This window comes from Girardinichthys multiradiatus, chromosome 11 (assembly GCF_021462225.1).
Source record: "Girardinichthys multiradiatus isolate DD_20200921_A chromosome 11, DD_fGirMul_XY1, whole genome shotgun sequence".
NCBI classification, from domain to species: Eukaryota; Metazoa; Chordata; class Actinopteri; order Cyprinodontiformes; family Goodeidae; genus Girardinichthys; species Girardinichthys multiradiatus.
Genome location: NC_061804.1, coordinates 7,034,595 through 7,055,065, shown reverse-complemented (window position 1 = coordinate 7,055,065; position 20,471 = coordinate 7,034,595). Strand labels below are relative to the sequence as shown.

Genomic DNA, 20,471 nt, shown 5'->3' with positions numbered 1-20,471 from the left:
TTACCTTCTTACTTATACTCAAGAGACTTTTTCTCTATGATTTTCTAAGTTTTTCTTTACCTTTCCTCCTGTTATGTTTTGCACATTGAAAACATGTTTTGGTTTGGTTATCAAGAAATAAGGTCGGGATTATTAATGTAATATCAAGCTCTGCAGCGTTTGGCAAATGGAAAGGTTTTTAAAACCAGTAAATGTGTTAAATTATATCAAATAACAGATCATATATGCATGTATGTTTCTTTTTTGTTTTGTTTTTTACATGCAGTTTAACTTTTTATCATAAGAATAATCAAAAGAGCTGTACAAGACCCAGGAAAGTAGGGGCCTTGAAATAATTGAGGAAAGGATGGATGGAGAAATGTACAGCAACATTGTTGACAAGAATGTGAAGATGAAAGTTGTGATGATGAGTGTGGATTTCCAAAAAAGACAATAGTTCCAAACATACAGCCAAGTAAAATCTTAATTGGTTGTATTGAAAAAAAGCAAAATGGATAGAATGGCCAAGTCAATACCCTGATGTGTATCTAACTGAAAAACCATGAAGATTAGAGTTCAAACCCATCAATATTTGAAGCCAGTTTTTATGGAAGACAGTTTTGATTGAAAAATGGGTCAAAGATGTGTCTTGCTTCTTGTCCAATGAACACTGGAAATAGTCACCAGCTCAACCCTGCATAGAAAAGTATAGACGATGGATGGATGGATAGTATTATGCTGTATATTTTTAAAAAAAATGTTAAAAGTAAAGAGGGCTAAAACTGTCTGTTATATGTTGAGTTATATGATAATACAGATGGATAATGCATTAATTATTCTGAAGTAAATGAAGGTAGCTTTAAGTGTCTTATTTTGTTTTGACGATGTTTATTTTTTTGTTCAACCATCACCTTTTTTAATACTAAAGCAAACATTACAAATACAACCTTTCCATCAAAAATTGGCTGATCAATAAATCAAGTGTTTCTTTTGTTCGGAAAACCTAGTTTCCATGACCTTGCCACTCATAATATGGCGGAGGCGCTTATGTATCGTGGGCAATGAAGCAGATGCGACCTTTTTTGTTTCATGTCAGTGTTGATATATAATATGAAACAGCAGCGTGAAAAGCACAGACAGTACAGGAAGAACATTAGCTTATCTTTTGTCGCAACCGTCACCCTCCCAGCCAATAAAACTACAGCTTTGATTTTGAAACACAAGCTTTTGTCCAATCACAGTCGTCGTCTTTGCGAGCTTCCTCTTTGCGAGCTCACATCCGGTCGTATATATTTTGCCACGAGTTAGCGGCGAATTTGGAGTGTCCATTTTGAGCGGCGTACGGCGACCCCCAGTTTATTCTCTCAAAGTAAGCAACACATTCAGTTGTTATTAGCTCGGTCAAACCTTCATGGGGTGGTTCAGTTCTACGTGGGGACTAATCTGTGCGTGATTGTTCTCAGAGGGGCGTTTTTATCTGCGGCGCGTCTTTACGTTAGCTTTTAGTTAGCCGAGGAAGCTAATGATCACGAACGCGGTTTTTAAAAAAAGATGAATGAAATGCCCGCTTGCTTATTTCCATGCTACGGAACAATACTTGCCTGTGTTTAGCTCTTGTCTATTGATATATAATTACGGACTACTTCTTGTAAACAGTTTAACGGTATTTTTAATCCTTAGCTGCTTGTGAGGCCTACTCTCTGTCCCGAGCGGGTATGAGGCAAAGCGCGGTCCACTCAAATGCTGAACAACATGGAGATTCACGGCGCTCCTGACCGTTTTGTCAATTAATTTGTGTTCTCCTGGGCCTCAGATATACACACACCCACTAAGTTTTACATTCTCATCTGGTGCATGCTCTTAGGTTGCACGATCCTGTTTAGTTTTAAATAAAACATTGTACCTAACAATCATCAGAAACGTGCTATGTTGCTGCGATGCCAAGAGGAAAAAGGCCATTCTTAGTCTAAGATCACTTAGGAGCTATACTACTTAGTTGATTACAATCTGGAGTTTGTTAAAGCAAAAAGGTTAACTGCTGTTGATCAAATTATACCTTCTGATATGTTAATTCCAATCTAATTGGTGAAAAAGCAGACAGAGGGCTCCGCCACTCATTTGGGTGCGAAGAATTGAGTTCTGTTTGAAGTGTACAAAGAAGTAGGTTTATTTCTTAGTGGAAGTTGATCCATTGGTGAACCTTCAGGCCCAGTTTCAAAAACTCAAGTGCAGCAGCTATAAAACTCTCATTAAACGTTCTAATCAAATTTTTTGCTAAAAATGGTGACCTTTAAAAAAATCAGCCATAGTAAACAAAAACAAAAAAAAAAGTACGCCCTTTATCAATAATAGACATTTTCAATATAAGGATTTCCATCTTTCAAATGGTATACAAGGTTTTCAATTTGGCAAAATGATGCACCTGATTCCAGACTGGTAGACACACAAAGGGTGAAGTTTCTGGAGCAAGATGTGGTTCAAGACATATAGTTTAGAATATAGTGGTGTAACTTTTCAGAACAAATGTTTGTATAAATGTGAAAAAATAATTATACATGCTTGCATAACATTTTACATTTTAATATCTGCTGAAGTGCAAATTAAACAAACATATAGGCGAACTCATTAAATCAGCTAATATTTGTTGTTTAGATAAATACGCCATCGGTTTTTAAAAGGTGATTTATTATAGGCCGTTATTTAGTTATTTCTAGAATCTCTAAAACAAATGAATCAGTGCAGTGGTTTTTAGAGCTAGTGATTATATTCATTTTTATCGACATACCAAAACACAAGCAACGTTAAATGTTCCAAATACTTTTTGGAGGGAACTGGATTTAAAGAGGAAGTTATGCATGATAACATTACCTGATTAATTCAGTTTCATCATATGAGAATAGTCTGGGTTTTTTTTCTGGAAGAAATGTTTTCATGTAGCTACATGAAGAAAAAACAAACTAGAGAGATCTGTGTTTCCCTCCAGAAATTGAAATCATTTTTTGATTTTGGGGGCATTTTATTGAAGTCTGAAGAAATATTTTCTCGGCCAAAAACACCTTGAACGTATTAGCATCTCTTTAAAAAGTTAAATATAAGTGACAGAAAGATGGTCATAATACATATAACTTGAACTTTGTGCTTGTGCCTATTCAGTCTCTTGAACAGAAACCGATTTCAGAATGGCAGACGCTGAGAATCTGCTCATGGAGACGTCAGAACAGAACGGAGACGAGGACCAGAATGGAGCTGAGCAGGAACTGATGGGCGGCGACGACAGCCAGGACAGCGGCACAGACGGTGGCAAGATCGACGCCAGCAAAGGAGAAGAGGATGCTGGGTAAGTGTTAAATATATTCATACTGTTGCTTGTTTCATTATAACCTGTGACTGAAATGAAACTATGGAGAACTGTCTCAGATAAAATGTTTCTTCCTCGTTTAGAAGATGGATTAAGTGCTTTGTGTCTTTGGTTTGCAGGAAAATGTTTGTTGGTGGCCTCAGCTGGGACACGAGTAAAAAAGACCTGAAGGATTACTTCAGCAAGTTTGGGGAGGTCTCGGACTGCACCATCAAAATGGACTCCAACACTGGCCGATCCCGAGGCTTTGGCTTCGTGCTCTTTAAAGACTCCTCCAGTGTAGACAAAGTGAGCCTCATTTTATTGCTCTTCCTTTAAACTAATTGGTTGCAGTATGTCTAAGATGCATTAGTTAGCTTTCTAGGTGTTGTGTGGTGTGCTGATAAAACGTGTTTCTGTAGGTGCTGGAACAGAAGGAACACAGACTTGACGGACGTCAGATCGACCCCAAGAGGGCGATGGCCATGAAGAAAGAGCCTGCTAAGAAGATCTTTGTTGGGGGGTTGAATCCTGAAGCAACAGAGGAAGCTATTAGGGAATATTTTGGCGCCTTTGGGGAGGTGAGTATAAAATCAACTGGAGGAAAAACCATGACAATACATGTGGGGCTTGCAGTTGGAATGTTGAAGGTGGATTATTTTTCTTTTTTTGTATAATTTGTATGTTTTTAATAAAGCATGTTTGATGGGAATTCATCTTGTAGCTCCTTAAGTACCTTTCCTTCTCTGTGAGCTGAAATTGTGTTGCACCAGGTTGCATTATTTATATCGACACCTTCTCCTTGTAGATCGAGACTATTGAGTTGCCCATCGACCCCAAATCCAAGAAAAGGAGGGGCTTCATTTTCATCACATATAAAGATGAAGCCAGTGTCAAGAAGTGTCTGGAGAAGAAATACCACACCATCGAGGGTGGTAGGGTGCGTACGCTCTTCCATCTTTCTACGTCCTTCAGCTCCAAGCTTGTTAGCAAAAGTCAAGAAATGGGTTTAATTTCTTCCACAGTGTGAGCTGAAGATCGCCCAGCCGAAGGAGGTGTACCAGCAGCAGCAGTATGGGACGGGACGTGGGGGAGGATATGGAGGCCGGGGAGGTAGGGGCCGAGGAGGTAAATATGCCTAAATCATAGGCATCCATTGAGTTGCTAAATTCAAAATGTATTTATTTTTTGTACAATTTCGGTTTAATTACTACTGAGTTGGTTGTTCTTTTAGCAAATGGCATGGTTTAGAGTCTGTAGACTCTTGTTAATGATTATTCAATTACTAAATTAGTTGAAGACTATTTCAATAATAGATTATTCCAATGAATTGTTAGTCAAATGTTGACTAACTTGCTTGGTTTTAGTTTTAGTTACTGGTTTAGTTTGTCACTCAAGTTTCCAAATTATTGTAAGCTTTAATGTTTTTGCAAAGTGGAGCACGTCACGGTATACCAGTCTTCTTTGGAAAGATGTAGGCCAGAGAGAGCCCGGTTCTGTATTGGGCCTGAACGAAATCAACTGTTCTGTCTCAGGTCAGAGCCAGAGTTGGAACCAGGGCTACGGAAACTACTGGAACCAGGGATACGGCGGTCAAGGCTATGGCTACGGTGGATACAGTGGCTACGGCAATTATGACTCCTCTTCTGGTTACTATGGATACGGCACCGGATATGACTACAGTAAGTGGACACGGTCAATTAACTCATTGGTTACTGTTCAAAGCTACAACAATCACGTGTTTTCATACATTCTGTGGAGTATTAAAATTCTAATAACTTGATGCTCCCAGTAGCTGGTTTTTAAAGTAAATAAGTTTCAGGAAATTTGGGATTTATAGAAAGGGGCTTGATTGGTATCAGCCAGGAAAACCCTGTCTATTCATTCAGTGTTATTCTCATTATTGGAGTTGTGCTCCTTTCCTTTTCCATTCCTTCTCTACCAATTAGTCCCAGTTTGGTTTGCAGGGATGTAATTTAAGATGCCAAAAAATGGCGACCGTTTAGAGATGGGGAGGGGGGTTTGGTGTTGGAGCTACGTTAATCTGTGCCCATAGATGTTTCATTTAGGAGACATGAGGAAATGCATGCCAAGGTGTCTCTAACTTGCATGTTTTGTCTCCATCTCAGACCAGGGGGATGCCAACTACGGTAAAACCCCAAGACGGGGGGCACACCAGACTGGCTACAAGCCGTACTGATGATCACTTGGTGGCAGAAGGTATGGTCTATCTCCTTCCAAAGATTCGTGATTATCTTGGGTCTTTTCCTGTGCTGTGCTGATTGCTTTAGATGTTTTACTGCTTTAAAAAAATCAAAGGGAGTTTATTCCTTTTTAAAGCTGTAATGCATACAGGACGTTGAGTTCAGGTTAACACAATTTGCTTGTGGGGAAGAAAGAAAAAACCTTTCTGTTCTGAGTTTTCCAGGCTGTGAGGAATGTTTTTTCACTTATTCAGATTTGTCAAGTTTACCTGAAACATTTTGTTTTCATAGGACTCCAGTGATCCAGTAACACAGACAGCAGGATGGACACACTGGGCTCACTAGACCTCTTTTATGACAGAAGACCATTTGTACAGAAAACATCTGAAATGTAACTTTTCCATGTTTTTTTCTTTTTTTTTTTTTTTCTTAGCCTTTTCATTTTAAGTTTTGCTTTTCCCTTTGGTGTGATTTATTATTTTTTTTTTTTTCCTCTCCACATTTCCACTGGAAGTGTAATTTTTACTGTACTTTTTGGTACCTGTTTTGATTCTAATGTATTGTAAGGGTTGTATTTTACACGTGTGCTGGCTTTACAGGTTGAAAATCGTTGCGCTGTAAAGGAGCTTTTTTTGACAAATAAAACCAGTTTTCAGTAATTTTTTTTTTTTTTCTTTTTGTTCTGATGCTTGCAGCTTTGAATCAAAATAGGGTTTCGGTTGAATTAACCATTTTCTTTTTGTTTTACTTGGAGGGCCTGTGACGTGTGTCAGAATATGTGAACCATTTTGAGTGAGGCTGGTGTGTGGAGACCTACAGCTGTGTAGGATGTAATGTGGGTGTTTTCTGTTTAGAGTATTTAAGTACCGCTGATTTTAGATTGTCCCCTGTTTTGTTTTTCTTTTTTTTTTTTGGACAGATTTAATCTTGCCAGTGTAGTCTTCTCAGCCAGTGTCTCTGGCCTTTATTAGTAATAAACCTTCACATTTGGTAAAATCTCTGTTCCATTTTGTTTAATGTTACTGTTAAAGAATATAACTGGCTTTGGTTTGATTTTTCAGTCCTAACTGGTTTAATACACTTCTATTAATCACCAATTAACAAGTGTCATCTCAAGGTACTTTAAATGACTAAAGTGCTCAACATATCTAGTTTTATTTACACCTGTATTACTAGTGTTTTAATTAAGATTGTGGCTTACAGCTAAAAACCTAGTGAATTGGCTTAAATATAGAAATGTTACAGCCTAACACAAGCCTGTTAACACTGACTTAACAGTTGTCCAGCAGACAGTCATCAACACGCCATCAGAAGCTTAGTCACAAAAGGGATTTTATTTGGAAGTTGAAGTCTGGAGGAAGGGTGCAGAGGAAGGCCTTTCTGTCTTTAATTCATGGGCAAATTAAATGGCTTTAGTTGTAGGCAAAATGATTAAAGGCCATTGAAGCCTTAAAATGAAAGTGAAACGCCCAATTCTAAATGAAGTTAAATTCAAGAGGTAGAAAAGAAACTGAATATATGCGAAGGTGTGTTTTGACATAATAGGAAATATTACATCAGAATCCACCAATCAGCTTTTCTCTGTCCTAAGTTGTACTTTTTCTGACCAGTGGTGCTGCTGTTCTAGATTGATGCAGGCGCATCATGCAAAGTTGGCTGAAACTGATTTAATTTGCGCTTGCAATTTCCTTGAATCTATGGACAATTTTCTGTGCCACCTTTTAAAAGGTTACTAGGTGAAGCAAGAGTCTTAATTAGGACACAACCAAGTAAACCTGTTGCTGATATCAGGTAATGTTATCTAGTTTAATAATAGGATGGATGCTGTCTCCTGTATTCTCAGTGCTTAATCTAATATAAACTCCATCTTTAACATGTTTGCTATAAATCTGATCTTACCATCCCATAACTCAAACACGGACCTTATTTTAAACAGGTCTCATGGTGTTGGTGCTGATGTTGGGTAGAAAGAACCACGCATCAGCTTTCATTTATTTGACTATTTCAAACCTTTTATTACAAATTTACCAGCAAATCTTGAAGCCTGATTATCTTTAGTGTTTGCTAAATCTCATCTATTACAGGTAAATTTGCAACTTGAAACCTTACAAGTTGTCTGCATGTGAAGCGACAGCCAGATGCACTAAAACACACCATGTATTTCTGTCTCTCTGCTTGTCTTTTGGCTGAGGAGGCGCCTTCAGGGGTCCGTTTCCCTTCCACATGGTCTGTTTTTCTGTCTGTATCTGTCTTCTTGCTGGAGATGATGGTGTACCGTCTGATCCTGATGTCCTTCAAGAAAACCTCACCACGAACGTCTTGTGAACTGGATGGAGAGGGTCTAAGTGTTGAAAACTGCCGTCCTGTCCTCCCGTCGACCAGCGGTCCTTCCCGCACCATCCGGGCTGCAGTTAGGAAAGAGTCAGTCGGGCTTTGCTTGGAGGGCAGAGGCCTTGGTTTGTCTGATGTCAAACTGTGGCTTGCAAGTAAGGCGTGTGGATCACCGTTGCCCTCCATCTATCCTGTTCAGAGTCAAGTCTTCTGCTGCTTAGGTCCAAGAAGTGCTGTGAGACTGAGTGCTGCAGATGACATGATAAAGAACACATTTACAGCTCGGCATGGGATGGCTCAGACACATGCAAGGATAATAAAAGGTACACAGAAAGGTCCTATCCAGTCTGTGGAGATCAGCTTCAGTTTCTTTTCTGTAATCAGTGAACTTTCCACCATTAAGTCAGCAACAACAGAACAGGTTTATCAGAATTGAGATGAATGGATGGAAAATATGATCTACCTTTTTGGTCAAACAGTCTCTAGTCTTCTAATGTAAACCCTGGTCATTATCACTTTGTTGATAAAAGATTGGGAATGCTTTATTTTGTTGCAGGTATTTTCTACTGTCAGGGTATGCAGGTATTAATATCTTAATACATGATGTATTACCTCAATTTAAAAGCAGATTTACTTAGACTTTCTGTCTTGGCTAATCTTATATAGTGTTTTATAATGTTTGAATGGCCTATCCAGGTACTCTTAATCAAATGCAGTACCTTATGAACTTCATGTGTGGGAATCTCTAAAAACCTCTATAAAAGGTGGAGTTTTATCACTTTGATTTACTGCTCTGTAGCACATGGATGTGCATTAACACAATGCCAAGGAGGAAAAACATCAGCAATGACCTTAGGGAAGCATCTGTTTTCACCCAGCAGTGTTGGGAAATATGAAGCCATTCTATAAATAGAAACATTATGTATAAATGGGAAATAGGAGTGGACATCCCAGCAAATTTATAGTTTAAGGTTAGAAGGTGCAACATTCAGAAAAATTGCATATTACCCCTAAAGCTGTGTCTCACACTTTACAGACATCAGTTAGCATTAGGTAAATGTTAGGTTTATGATGTGATACTTATAAAAAGACGGAGCATGTATGACTTTATTGGAAGGGTTTAAGATAAAAAACATTATTCTTTTAAAAACAATATGGTGGCACGACTTATCTCTGCAAAGTTACATTTAAATGAACTACAAGACTTTTGGAGAAATGTCCTGAAAGTAGAAACATCTGGGCATGATCCACGCCATCATGCATGACAAAAACCAAACCAGACATAGCATTAATACCCGATACCAACTGCCAAGCATGGTGGTGGAGGTCTGGCTGATGACTTGGGCTTGGTTTGCAGTCAAAGGACTTAGACATCATGAACCCTAAAGGGTTTTGTGTTGCCAGCTTAGATAATGTTAGCATTGCAACTTATGTAGTAAGATTGTCTCAGATTATGCTGTACAGTTGAGGGAATTTTCATACATGGTATCCTGTTTCCCTCCATCATAATGTCATCTTTGATCCCTTGTGTCTTTTAATTGTGTATTTATCAAAACGCCTTACCATCAAAGATCAGCCAGCTTGACCTCATTTTAGCTTTATATGTTTTAGAAAGTTCCTCAAAGCATCTCTAGAGTTTTTACCCAAGAAACCCCCTCAGGTTCATCTTTTTCTAGCTCTTTTGTCACTTCAATCCATTTGGCAACACTTCTGTGCTTATAACCATTCTAAAAGACTGTCTTCAAAATTCTGCATGATATGCAAAAACAATGGCAATGCTGTATGTTTCTCCATTACTCCTACCTATATTCTTATTTTATCATTTTCCATTTTTCATCCTACTGTGTTGCTTTCGGTTTTGGCAACATTTTTCTTTATTTAAGCCTCAAACACAACTTAAAAATTACATCGTATGTTTACTTATTCTCCAGTAGGGGGAGACGAAACACCTGATTTACTACCTTGGTTTGAGTCCTATTCTCGCTGTGGTTGTAGACTGCTTGCTGTCCCTGCTGGAGAATATAAGACCCTCAGCTGCAGGCTTCAGATGTTCTGGAAAAAAAGTTAAGACAGCTGAAGAGGTAGAAAAATGGTGAAATGGTCTCAACATTGTGCTTGCTGAATTGTTATGCTTTAATGGCACATATCTTGTTTTATAAGAACAACACACACACCTTTTTTAAAGCAAAGGTCTAAAACAATATTTACAGAGATTTTAATTGTAACTAAAACATGTTCAAGCAGATAAAAACTTTACAAAATATCTGACAGCTTAAACGTTTTACTAATAACATTTTAATGTCTTTGCCTTTATTAATATTTCTTGTAAATTTTTCTTCTAACCACTTTGCCACAACATATAAACATAGCTGTAGGCCTTAAAGCAAAACGAGCAAATGTTGTATTTGTTCTTTATTAAAAGATTGTAAAGTACAAACACATTGTATGTATTGTCTTATTAATTAAGATTGTATTGTTTTTTTGAAGTATTACAGATACAGTGGGTACAGAAAGTATTCAGACCCCTTTAAATTTTTCACTCTGTTTCATTCCAGCCATTTGTTAAAATCAAAAAGTTCATATTATTTCTCATTATGAACACTCAGCATCCAATCTTGACAGAAAAAAAACCAGAAATGCAGAAATTTCTGTAAATGTATTAAAAAAGAAAAACCGAAATATCACAGTCATAAGTAAGTATTCAGACCCTTTGCTGTGACACTCATATTTAACTCACATGCTGTCCATTTCTTCTGATCCTCTTTGAGATGGTTCTACTCCTTCATTGGAGTCCAGCTGTGTTTAATTAAACTGATTGGATTTGATTAGGAAAGGCACCCACCTGTCTATGTAAGACCTTACAGCTCACAGTGCATGTCAGAGCAAATGGGAATCATGAGGTCGAAGGAGCTGCTCGAGGAGCTCAGCGACAGAACTGTGGCAAGGTACAGATCTGGCTATGGTTACAAAACAATTTCTGCAGCACTCAAAGTTCCTAAGAGCACAGTGGCCTCCATAATCGTTAAATGGAAGATGTTTGGGATGACCAGAACTCTTCCTAGACCTGGCCTTCCAGCCAAACTGAGCAATCGTGCGAGAAGAGCCTTGGCGAGAGAGGTAAAGAAGAACCCAAAGATCACTCTGGCTGAGCTCCAGAGATGCAGTAGGGAGATGGTAGAAAGTTCCACAAAGTCAACTATCACTGCAGCCCTCCACCAGTCGGGGCTTTATGGCAGAGTGCCCGACGGAAGCCTCTCCGCAGTGCAAGACATATGAAAGCCCGAATAGAGTTTGCCAAAAAAACACTTGAAAGACTCTCAGACTATGAGAAATAAAATTCTCTGGTCTGTGAGACGAAGATTGAACTTTTTGGCGTTAATTCTAAGCGCAATGTGTGGAGAAAACCAGGCACTGCTCATCACCTGCCCAATACAATTCCAACAGTGAAATACGGTGGGGGCAGCATCATGCTATGGGGTGTTTTTGAGCTGCAGGGACACGACAACTGATTGCAACGAAGATAACACAAATTATTAATGCATCCATTTAATAGCAGTCATGCCAACACTGATGATTGTGATTTTACATTCCACGTCTTACACCCTCCCTTGTACCTCTGCTGTAAACCTGAGAGTAGCAATTTCCAATGATATTCCTACAGCACATGTCCATGACTGAGCCATGCCCCAGTCCAGAGCCTGGCACAACACTTTTACACCATGTCAGGATAGAAGTCATGCAAGAAGCACATAACCTTCAGGCCCAGACACTCTCAGGCCTTTCCATGTTCATGCATCACCGAAATGTTTGCTCTTTGATCTAAATCCATAATTCAAGTTACATCTAGAAAATGGAAATTTATAACATTAAATGTCAGAGTTCAGAGGATGATGAAGGTCTATAGCCAGATATTGTGTCAGCTCTATGGTCAGCATGATGAGGTTTTAGAGTATAAGTCCAGCATGGCCAGTCATGATCAAAATCTTCAAGCCACACTTATGCTCACAGGCTCCACATCATGTTTACACTTCCAACACCACAGACGTTTTGTGCATGCTCAGAACTCCAGTGTAGCTCTTTGTGCATTCCCAGATGTACTGGGAACCCTACTGTTCTTTAATACCACGGACATCCTGCAAAGACAATCAGCATTTTGGTAGATTTGTTTACGTTGTAGCTGGTTCTTCTACCAGAAACATCATAATTATAAACATGGCTTTGGTTAACAGTTGCAAAAGTGAGGATTCTTCTCAATTTCATGTACATTACAAGGTATAATTATGGATTTTAGTGGTAGACCAAACAGTGGACCAGATCTTTAGCTGCGAGGAGTTTGGGAGTCTGGTCTACATGCGGATCACAAGAAGGCTTCCCTCTCTGTCCTTTGAACAATTTTTGTGGGAGATTCAGTGGAGAAATGCAGTGCCAGAGATGCTTTTTAGGGCTATCTGGACCAAAGCAAGAGCACTGTCCTAATTGTCAGCATCAGGTGGATCTTTTTTCCAGTATGCGTTGGGCTCCACCAAGACATTCTCCATCACGAATCTTGTTCCATTAGCATTTTCAGGCCATGAACCGTGCTCTAGAGTGATATGCAGCTAAGTGTGAAGCTGCCAGGATGAAGGTCAGCTCCTCTAAATCTAAGGCCATGGAGCTCTAGAAAAGGATAGACTGCTCCCTCTGAGTCAGGTGGCGGTCTCTGCTTCAAAGCGAGGCGTTCAAGTATCTTGGTTGTAGTTGAGTGATAGTAGGATCCATGGGAGATGGACAGATGTACAGGGTTTGTAGTAATGTGGACACTCTGCTCCTGTCTGTCATGGTAAAGAGAAAGCTCAGCCTAAAAGCGAAGCTCTTGATTTACGTTTCATCACTCACCTACAGGATGGTCATGAACTAAGCTTCCTCTATAGGGTGTCTGGATTCAGTCTTCGACATAAGGTGAGGAGCCTTGCACTCTGGAAGTAGCCTGGGGTTTTGCTGTTGTTCCTCATTGAAAAGGCTTGGTTAAGGTGGTGCATCTCTTCAGGATGCCTTTTGGATGGCTCCTCTTGGAGGATTTTTGGGGACTTCCCATAGACACGAGTCCTTGAGGCAGGCCCTGAATTTGCTGAAGGAAGTCTGTCTCCCTTCTGACCTAGGAATGGCAAGAATTTCTCCCAGATTGAAGTGTAAAGCTCATTGTTTTGTCACTTTGTCCCTTCGCTCTCTTTTCAAAGACAAGAGTTCAAAAAAGGACATAAATGCACAGATTACTCAGTTAGCAGCTTGAAAAAGTATATATGTTCCATCCTTTTGAAGCTGAGGCTCTGACTTAAATGATGTAAGGATTCAAATTAATATGACTGGATAAAGCCAGAGAGGAGGGTCTATAAGGACAGGTAAAAATAAAGAACAAGAAAATTACTGAAAACAAAACCAAGTTTCTGCCAACAAAGAGAGTTTTTTCTCTCTCCTCCAAAACAAACAAATGTTTTGAACAAAAACATCCATCAGTCATGCATCCAGCTCACTGGAATGCGTATGACTACATTTTTTCAGCCGACTGTAAAGTATGAGACATCTGCAGCTACAAGAAAGGCCAGATTTCATGTGATGACATCTTTTCTCTGCTCCACCTCATCTTCTCAAAGTTCCTCAAATCGCTCTGGTTTTCAGGTTTTCATACACCTGTCGTCTCCTTGTTTCAACGTCCAAATAAATCTGAGCTCAGCTCTGAGAACTTGTTACTTGAAGTTGAAGATGCACCTAAAACAAACTGCCTGGAGTAAATGGGGGTTCCTTAGCTCGTTGTTTCAGTTTCAGGGCGCATTCACACTGCTGGATCGGTCCAGGGATCAGTAAAAGTGAGAAAATTCACATCTTCAGTTGGCTTTCACACAGCAATATTTTAGATCTTACCAAACAAAGTCATGCAGCTGCAACGGATCGTTTCAGAGGCTGCATGGCGCTGATTGACATAAAAAAAACACAAAACAAAGTACAAAGTCCATCTCATCTGGGTTTCTGTTGATACTTTGGTTTTCAAATGTAGTTGTGCACCTGCACCTCTTCACTACTCCATGCCCCAAAGGCCATTTTCTTCTTCTACTTCAATGTGCTGCTTTTATGTTGCATCCTCTCTTTCTGCTTTCGGTACGCTAGCCCAGCATGCATTCACACTGCAAGCGAACTGCTCCAGTGTCTGGATAAACTGTGCTGAGACCGGTGCAGTTCTCTGGCCCGTTTCAGGGTCCGGCGTGGGTTCACACCTGGGTGATCAGCTCCAGAAATTGTACTCTGGCGCAGTACACAGCGTTCCAGAGGTTCGGTGGGAAAGCACTGTTAGACTCTGTAATATTTTATGTTCAGTGTCAGATACCTTTAAATCCCACACACATACGCTTAGCATGAAAGGAATAAAAAATCCTATGTTTAACATTTATGTTTAATATTTTTTTGAAAAAGTGCAGGTTTAAACTTAAAATAATCTATTTTTTCTGAATTTAACTTTTTATTTATTACAGACAGGAACAATTAAAAGGTTAAGCTGCTGCATGCATCATTTGTTTGAAACAATCTTTGCTCTACTTACTTGTTTTCAGCTGATTTCAGATCAGTTTCCTGTAGCTCTTGTTGCATGGACTCTACCTTCTGCTTTGCTTCAATTCTTCTCTGTCTCTGCTCCTACCAGATATTAGCTGTCTGGACTTTCCCTGCAGAGTTCATCAGGTTCATCTGTGGTGGATGCAACAGGATTACTGCTGAACATGTGGCCTGGCTGTGTGTGTGTGTGTGTGTGTGTGTGTTTGTTCTTTTATTTGCAAGAGGACCGACATAAATTTTTAACCAACAAAGAGAGGTCATATTTGGAAAGTGAAGACATATTTCTGGTCCTCACCTTTTTTCAATGCTGTTTTTGGGGTAGGGGTCAGGTTTATGACTATGGTGTGAATTGAGTTGTGTGTGTGTGTGCGTGTGTGTGTGTGTGTTTATTTAATGACAGCATTTCCAAAAATCACTTCTTGGAAAAAGAAAACTAACAGCTTCAGGACACCATGTGATGAACATACAGTATAATGTCTTTCAGACACAAATAACATGACCTAGTTTCCCTCATCTTGTTCAGTACTTCATAGACATATTGATTCAATTTGCTGGTGCGCAGATCCTTTTACTACCTTGCTGAGTTGCCAGCTGTTTTTTTATTTCAAAGTCACGCTAGCTGCTTAGAGGGCCCTATTGCTGCTGAGTCAACTGAGAGCTGAACATTCTTGACTTAATTCGAAGCTTCTGACCAGACGGTTGTACAGAAAGGCTCAAAATGTTCATCGAGATGGTCATCATTAAATACTCATTCAATGACATTTTGCATTTACAAAAGTGTTTGTAATAGCTGTCTTTTACATCTCTGTGGAGGCCCACTCTTCTTTACAGAATTGTTTTAATTCAGCCAAACTCAAAGGTTTTCATGTAAAGGAGGTATGTTTAAGGTTGTGCCACAGCACCTCAATAGGGTCAAAAACGATGACTTTAATATTTTCTGAACTACGCTTGAACAATCCCAGCCCATCCACTCACTGATATTATGAACTTATTCGGTGACTGTAAAGGAATGTGGTTATGTGCTGACAGAAATACAATGTATATCATAAGCATATTGTAACAGATTGTTAGCTAAGGAAAATATGTAGGTAATAAAGAACTAATAGAGAAGCCATGAGGCACAACACAAACACTCTTTGTTTGCTCAGATTTTTTAAATTCCCAAATGACACAAATTCCATCTTAATGCTGTGATATGGTCAAAACACGACTGTACAGCACTGGGGATACTGTTTTTCCTCATGTAGTAGCACGTTTCACCTTTTTAAACATCTGACTTTTTGTCACCAAAACTCAATTTGGACAAGAGGTGCAAATGAGGCAGAACATGTTAAATATCAGTGTTGGTGTCCACTGGTCTAATGTTAGTGTTATTACACAACAAACAACTGGTCAAAAATCAACTCTCCATAAGGTTGACTTTAAATTCTTTCTTCTTTTTATGAGTGAATTATAAACTTCTTTAGTTTCCCAAAAATAGTTTTTTAGTCAAAATCAGATATTTGTAAAATCATTTTTCTCTGCTTTCAATATGAATCTTGTTTGACCCACTGCTTTTCTTCACCATGACTTGTCTGTCATTCAGCAGACCAGAAGCAGGTCCATGTTGTAGTCGCTGAGTACATTCAGTGCACTGCACTGTTTGCAAGTGTTGCACAATATTTAAAGAGTACACTTAATCATTTCATCATTCACCTCAAATCACTACTCCTCACATGTTCAACAGAAGCTTTCCCTCTGTTTTCTCTGGAGTAAAGTTCACAGAATGGAAGTTAGAACAAGATAAGACTCTGGATCAGTTATATTCAGTCCTATTTTGGCCACCAGCTGAGGTCACAGGCAGTGGGAAAGCTTGAAAAAGCATCTGTATCAGCAAAACTCACAGCTAGTGCTGTCAGCAGAGGACAGTACCTACAGATCTACTGCTGACACTGATAGAAGAAAATACAACTACACTATTTTCTGAGCACAAATTTTCTAGCTGTCCAAAATATTTCATCGAAATAACAAAAAGCCGTGTGAGAAAAATCCCAAAACATCTACAAGTACGTTCAAAATCATATCTTATATGACCTTGTTGTTTAGGCAACAGGTCTAGGAGGGAGACCCAGATATCCCTCTCCCCAGCGACACTCCCTAACTACCTCTGGGGGATTCCAAGGCATTTCCAGACCAGCAGGGAGCTATAGTCGCTCCAGGGAGTTCTGGGTCTGCAAGACTTTCCCAGAAAACCTCAAAATGAAGATGTCCTGGAAGCATGTAGATCAGAAGCCTGATTCACCTCAGCTGACTTCATTTCAACCTGGATGACACAGCTCCTCACCTTATCTCCAAGGCTGAGCTCAGCCCTCCTGCAAAGGAACATACTTTCAGCTGCTTGTATCTGGGATCTTGTTATTTAGGCCATGATCCTTATCTCATTTAATTTAATCTGAAGCAGCACTCAGGTACCGAGAAGCAGAGATATTTTGTTTAAAATCGCATGAAGCAAAATCCCAAATCTTTGGAAAATCATAAAGTTGAAGATCTTGACCAGAATGACTCTAAATTCATATTGCTGGGATGTCTGCATGTGATACTTGCTTGTTTCAGTCTTCAGACAAAAAGATGCAAATTGCCTAATATTTCCTTTCGATTTGAATTTGTAAAATAGCTGCAGATGTCTGGAAAAGGATTAAAAAATTTATTGAATAATGCAAGAAATAAACTCAGTGTAAATTACTTCTAGAAAACCTCATAAATCGTTACATCTGTTCAGGTTTCTTAGATCTATAGTTTCACTTCTTGTACAATCCTGGACAATCCTTTTTGTCTTTATGCATGAAGGTGAAGAAACCTCATAATAGAGGATATAAAAGCCAGCAAAGCACAAATGAGACAGGATTGATAAGCTTGTAAGTTTAGTTAAATATATTCACATAAATAGAATTAAAATATATATCTTTAAGGATCTTCTGTAAACAATGTCTGTTAAAGTAATGCTGAAAAATAATTAGAGCACTGCTTTCTTACTTTCCACTTTAAATGGAAACTTTACTTCATTTTTTCCAGATGTTCCAGTCAGTGACTGACCTGTGGTGGAAAAATAAGATTATCTAAGCACTGTTAAGACAAAAGTCACTCATTCAGGTTTATTAAAACATCTTGTAAAAGATGAGAGCAAACACAGAGTCCATAGGCAGAAAAAATAAAGACATAACAAGTTCAACACAGTCATGACAGTTTAGCAAGCAACATCATTTCCCAATACAGACTTAAGATGTTGAAAAGCAGGATGTCTCTGCACCATTTAATTGTCAAACCGGAATGCAGGCATGTAGTTTCTGTTGCTAGAAAGATGCAAATCTCACTTTTTTTGTTGAGTACTTTTTCTTTGTATGTGTCAATGTCATCTGATATTTTATTGATGGCTCTAGCTGGTAAAGAGACAGTAAAACCGTTCTCCCTTTTCCATCAGCAGTTTACAGTTTTGCTCATCCTGTGAAAGCTCTGTGTTATTTGTCTGGGCATTGTTTTCTAATGTTCGCAGTGGGTTTGATGAGGTCGTTTGGGGCCTGTGCTGTCACATTAACAGGTCTCTGGATGGTATTGGTTACATGGTGGGAGAGGTCTTTAAGGTTATGGGTCTGATTGTTGTACAGAAGAAGAAAGGGCTCAAAGATTTTGAGCTGGAAGTTCATTCACATGTTATCCTTTCAAGATGTCATTTTTATTTTATTTAACAAGGCAACACTGATTGAGATTGTCTCTCTGATAAAAGGGTGCTTGCCAAGACAGTTTTTCTAAGAGCCTTTTTTCTGACTGACAGTCCAAGGTGTAAGGAAAAGGACACATGTAATATAAAAGTCTCTGCAAATCATTTGGTGTATAAGAAAAGCAGAGTTACATCATTTAGAACCAGATGTGGCCCTACCTCTATTTCTTTCAGCACAAGTTAAAATAAATAAAACAGAAAGAACCAGTGTGTTCAGTTTGTTTCCTTCTGTGGCATCCTGGTGCCCACTTATGAGTTGACTCGAGACAAAGCAGAGATCAGCTGTGACAGGACGCCCAGCCCAGAGCTTAGGGACAAAAGGTGAGATGCCAACCTTGCGATTTGTTGCATTTAGCCACTGCAGGAAAATTGGACAAATACATTCCATCTCTCTTATATATATATATATATATATATATATTTATATATATATATATATATTTATATATATATACATACACACACACACAATACATATACCATGTATGTAATCTTATATAGAGAAAAAGAGCATTTCCTTGGATAGAGCAATCCATCTATTGTTTTCTGCTTATCCGGGTTGTAGGGGCAACAGGTCCCAAAGAAGATATTTATGTATTTTTTCTGTATTCTTTTAGACTTTATCATGGCGACTAATATGGTGGTTGAGCAACCTCAGCTGGCACAGGTGGTCCAAAACTCCCAGGAGTGGGGAACTGGGATATTTGACTGTCTCGATGATTTGCGATCGTGTAAGTAATGTTGGATAAAGAATAAGGTGTTAAAGGCAGATTCACATACTTTTTCATTTATGCTTGTTTTCTATAGCAGCAGTTTATGTTTGTGTTCATATTTGTGTCCTCTGGAATTTTTTCTGGATTTCTTTGCACACCCAAAGGCTGTTTTGCATACTGGTGCTTCCCCTGCTTCGCATGCATGACATCTAGAGACTTTGGCGAGCCTCTCTGTCTCCCACTCCTGGATGTATTTGGTGGTCTCATCCCGCCAATCACCTTGGCCATAAGGGTCTCCATGCGACACCGCTATGGCATCCAGGTAAGTTGTCAGTCTAAAATAAATGACTGGTTTATTCTCCTTTCTTTAGTTTATTCTTACTGTATTTTCTATGTATTTAATGACATTAAGAACACTCTGACCGTCAGGGTTCAATTCCTCTGGACTGTGTGTTCTCCACTTTCTGTGGCATCTGCTCCTGGTGTCAGATGTCCAGGGAGATAAAGAGACGGAAACTTCCAGTCGTCGTGATCACAACCAAAAACGCATAAACTCGCAGTCACCATCTGGCCTGAGATGTTCTGGTGCTGGGAATGCTGTAGATATTTTTCACTGATGAACATTTGTGTTTTCTGAATTAGCATGGAGAATCCTTGCATTATACAGATATGTAAGCCATAATAAGATTTTCATTTCAACTTTATAATTAAAGGCAAATAAATTTGGATACAATCTTGCAGTTAATATTGTTTCTAACATGGGGTTTGCTATGTAAAAACATTGCACCGCATAGCTTCTTTGTAGAATAAATGAAACAGAAAAGTAACTCTGCATATAAGAATCTTAATTCTTATTTTCTCTGACATCATTTTAATGTTAGGCTGCTTAAATCACTAAATACTTGCAGAAACGCTATAAAGAAAGAAATTAAATTTAAAAATGTTAAGAAGTAAAGCTTTAAAAAAAGTCGTAAATGAAATACAATGTGCAATAGTCACCTAACAACCTAATAAATATTTCTAAATACGTGTGGTGTGGCCTTTTTAAAATATTTTTTGAGTTTGTACTTTAGACATGTTTACATGTACATGACGGACAAACTGACATACAGTAATCTTGGATAAAAAGTAATCTCAAAGTATCGTCACAATGTGAAGGCTTTTTACTATTTAGTTGCTATGTTTTAATTTTTTAGTGACTGTCTCATGTGTTGCTGTTTGCAGCCACCAAATGTCCTTGGTCTTCCCTTTCTCCTTCTCTCCACACCTGCCATTCTGCCAGGGTTCTCTGTATTCATTCTCCTTGGTTTTTCTTTATTTAACCTACAACAGATGCATTTAAAACCTTTTCCAAAGAGGTTAAATAAATAATTCAAATCAGTATGGTTGCTACGTTTTTAACACTGAAGGCAAGTTTGATTTAGCTACCAATAGTTCACGGGAAGAGACTGGACATGATACTGGGTTCATGTATCATCTTCATTTGTTTTCTACAAATAGGGAAGCCTTCACAAATGGTGTTTTCAAAGAATCTCTAATCAGTTTAGAATAATCAATTCAATTCAGTTTTA

At 38.7% G+C, this 20,471-nt stretch overlaps 2 protein-coding genes and 1 long non-coding RNA gene across 4 annotated transcripts; 2 read left to right on the top strand and 1 right to left on the bottom strand.

The window, feature by feature from the left end:
• Positions 1-1,201: 1,201 nt before the first annotated feature.
• LOC124876876 (heterogeneous nuclear ribonucleoprotein A/B-like) lies at positions 1,202-6,516 on the top strand. Of its 2 annotated transcripts, none has more exons than XM_047379902.1 (9): positions 1,202-1,348; positions 3,133-3,316; positions 3,457-3,625; positions 3,739-3,897; positions 4,125-4,256; positions 4,342-4,429; positions 4,852-4,998; positions 5,446-5,536; positions 5,812-6,516. In XM_047379902.1, the coding sequence occupies exons 2-8, from the start codon at positions 3,159-3,161 to the stop codon at positions 5,514-5,516; spliced, it is 924 nt and encodes a 307-aa protein (XP_047235858.1). In that variant the 5' UTR covers positions 1,202-1,348; positions 3,133-3,158; the 3' UTR covers positions 5,517-5,536; positions 5,812-6,516. The 2 variants fall into 2 exon arrangements, with proteins under 2 accessions (XP_047235858.1, XP_047235857.1); XM_047379901.1 differs by having other exon boundaries at positions 4,342-4,444.
• A 994-nt stretch (positions 6,517-7,510) lies between these two features.
• Positions 7,511-14,543, bottom strand: LOC124876877. The gene is made up of 3 exons (XR_007040391.1): positions 14,423-14,543; positions 9,813-9,903; positions 7,511-8,099 (listed from the first exon to the last, which is right to left on the bottom strand). It is a non-coding gene; the product is annotated as an uncharacterized LOC124876877 (long non-coding RNA).
• Positions 14,544-18,791: 4,248 nt separating this feature from the next.
• On the top strand, positions 18,792-19,728 carry LOC124876887 (cornifelin homolog). Its single transcript, XM_047379915.1, has 3 exons — positions 18,792-18,918; positions 19,065-19,222; positions 19,330-19,728. The coding sequence occupies exons 1-3, from the start codon at positions 18,813-18,815 to the stop codon at positions 19,450-19,452; spliced, it is 387 nt and encodes a 128-aa protein (XP_047235871.1). The 5' UTR covers positions 18,792-18,812; the 3' UTR covers positions 19,453-19,728.
• The last annotated feature ends 743 nt before the right edge of the window (positions 19,729-20,471 follow it).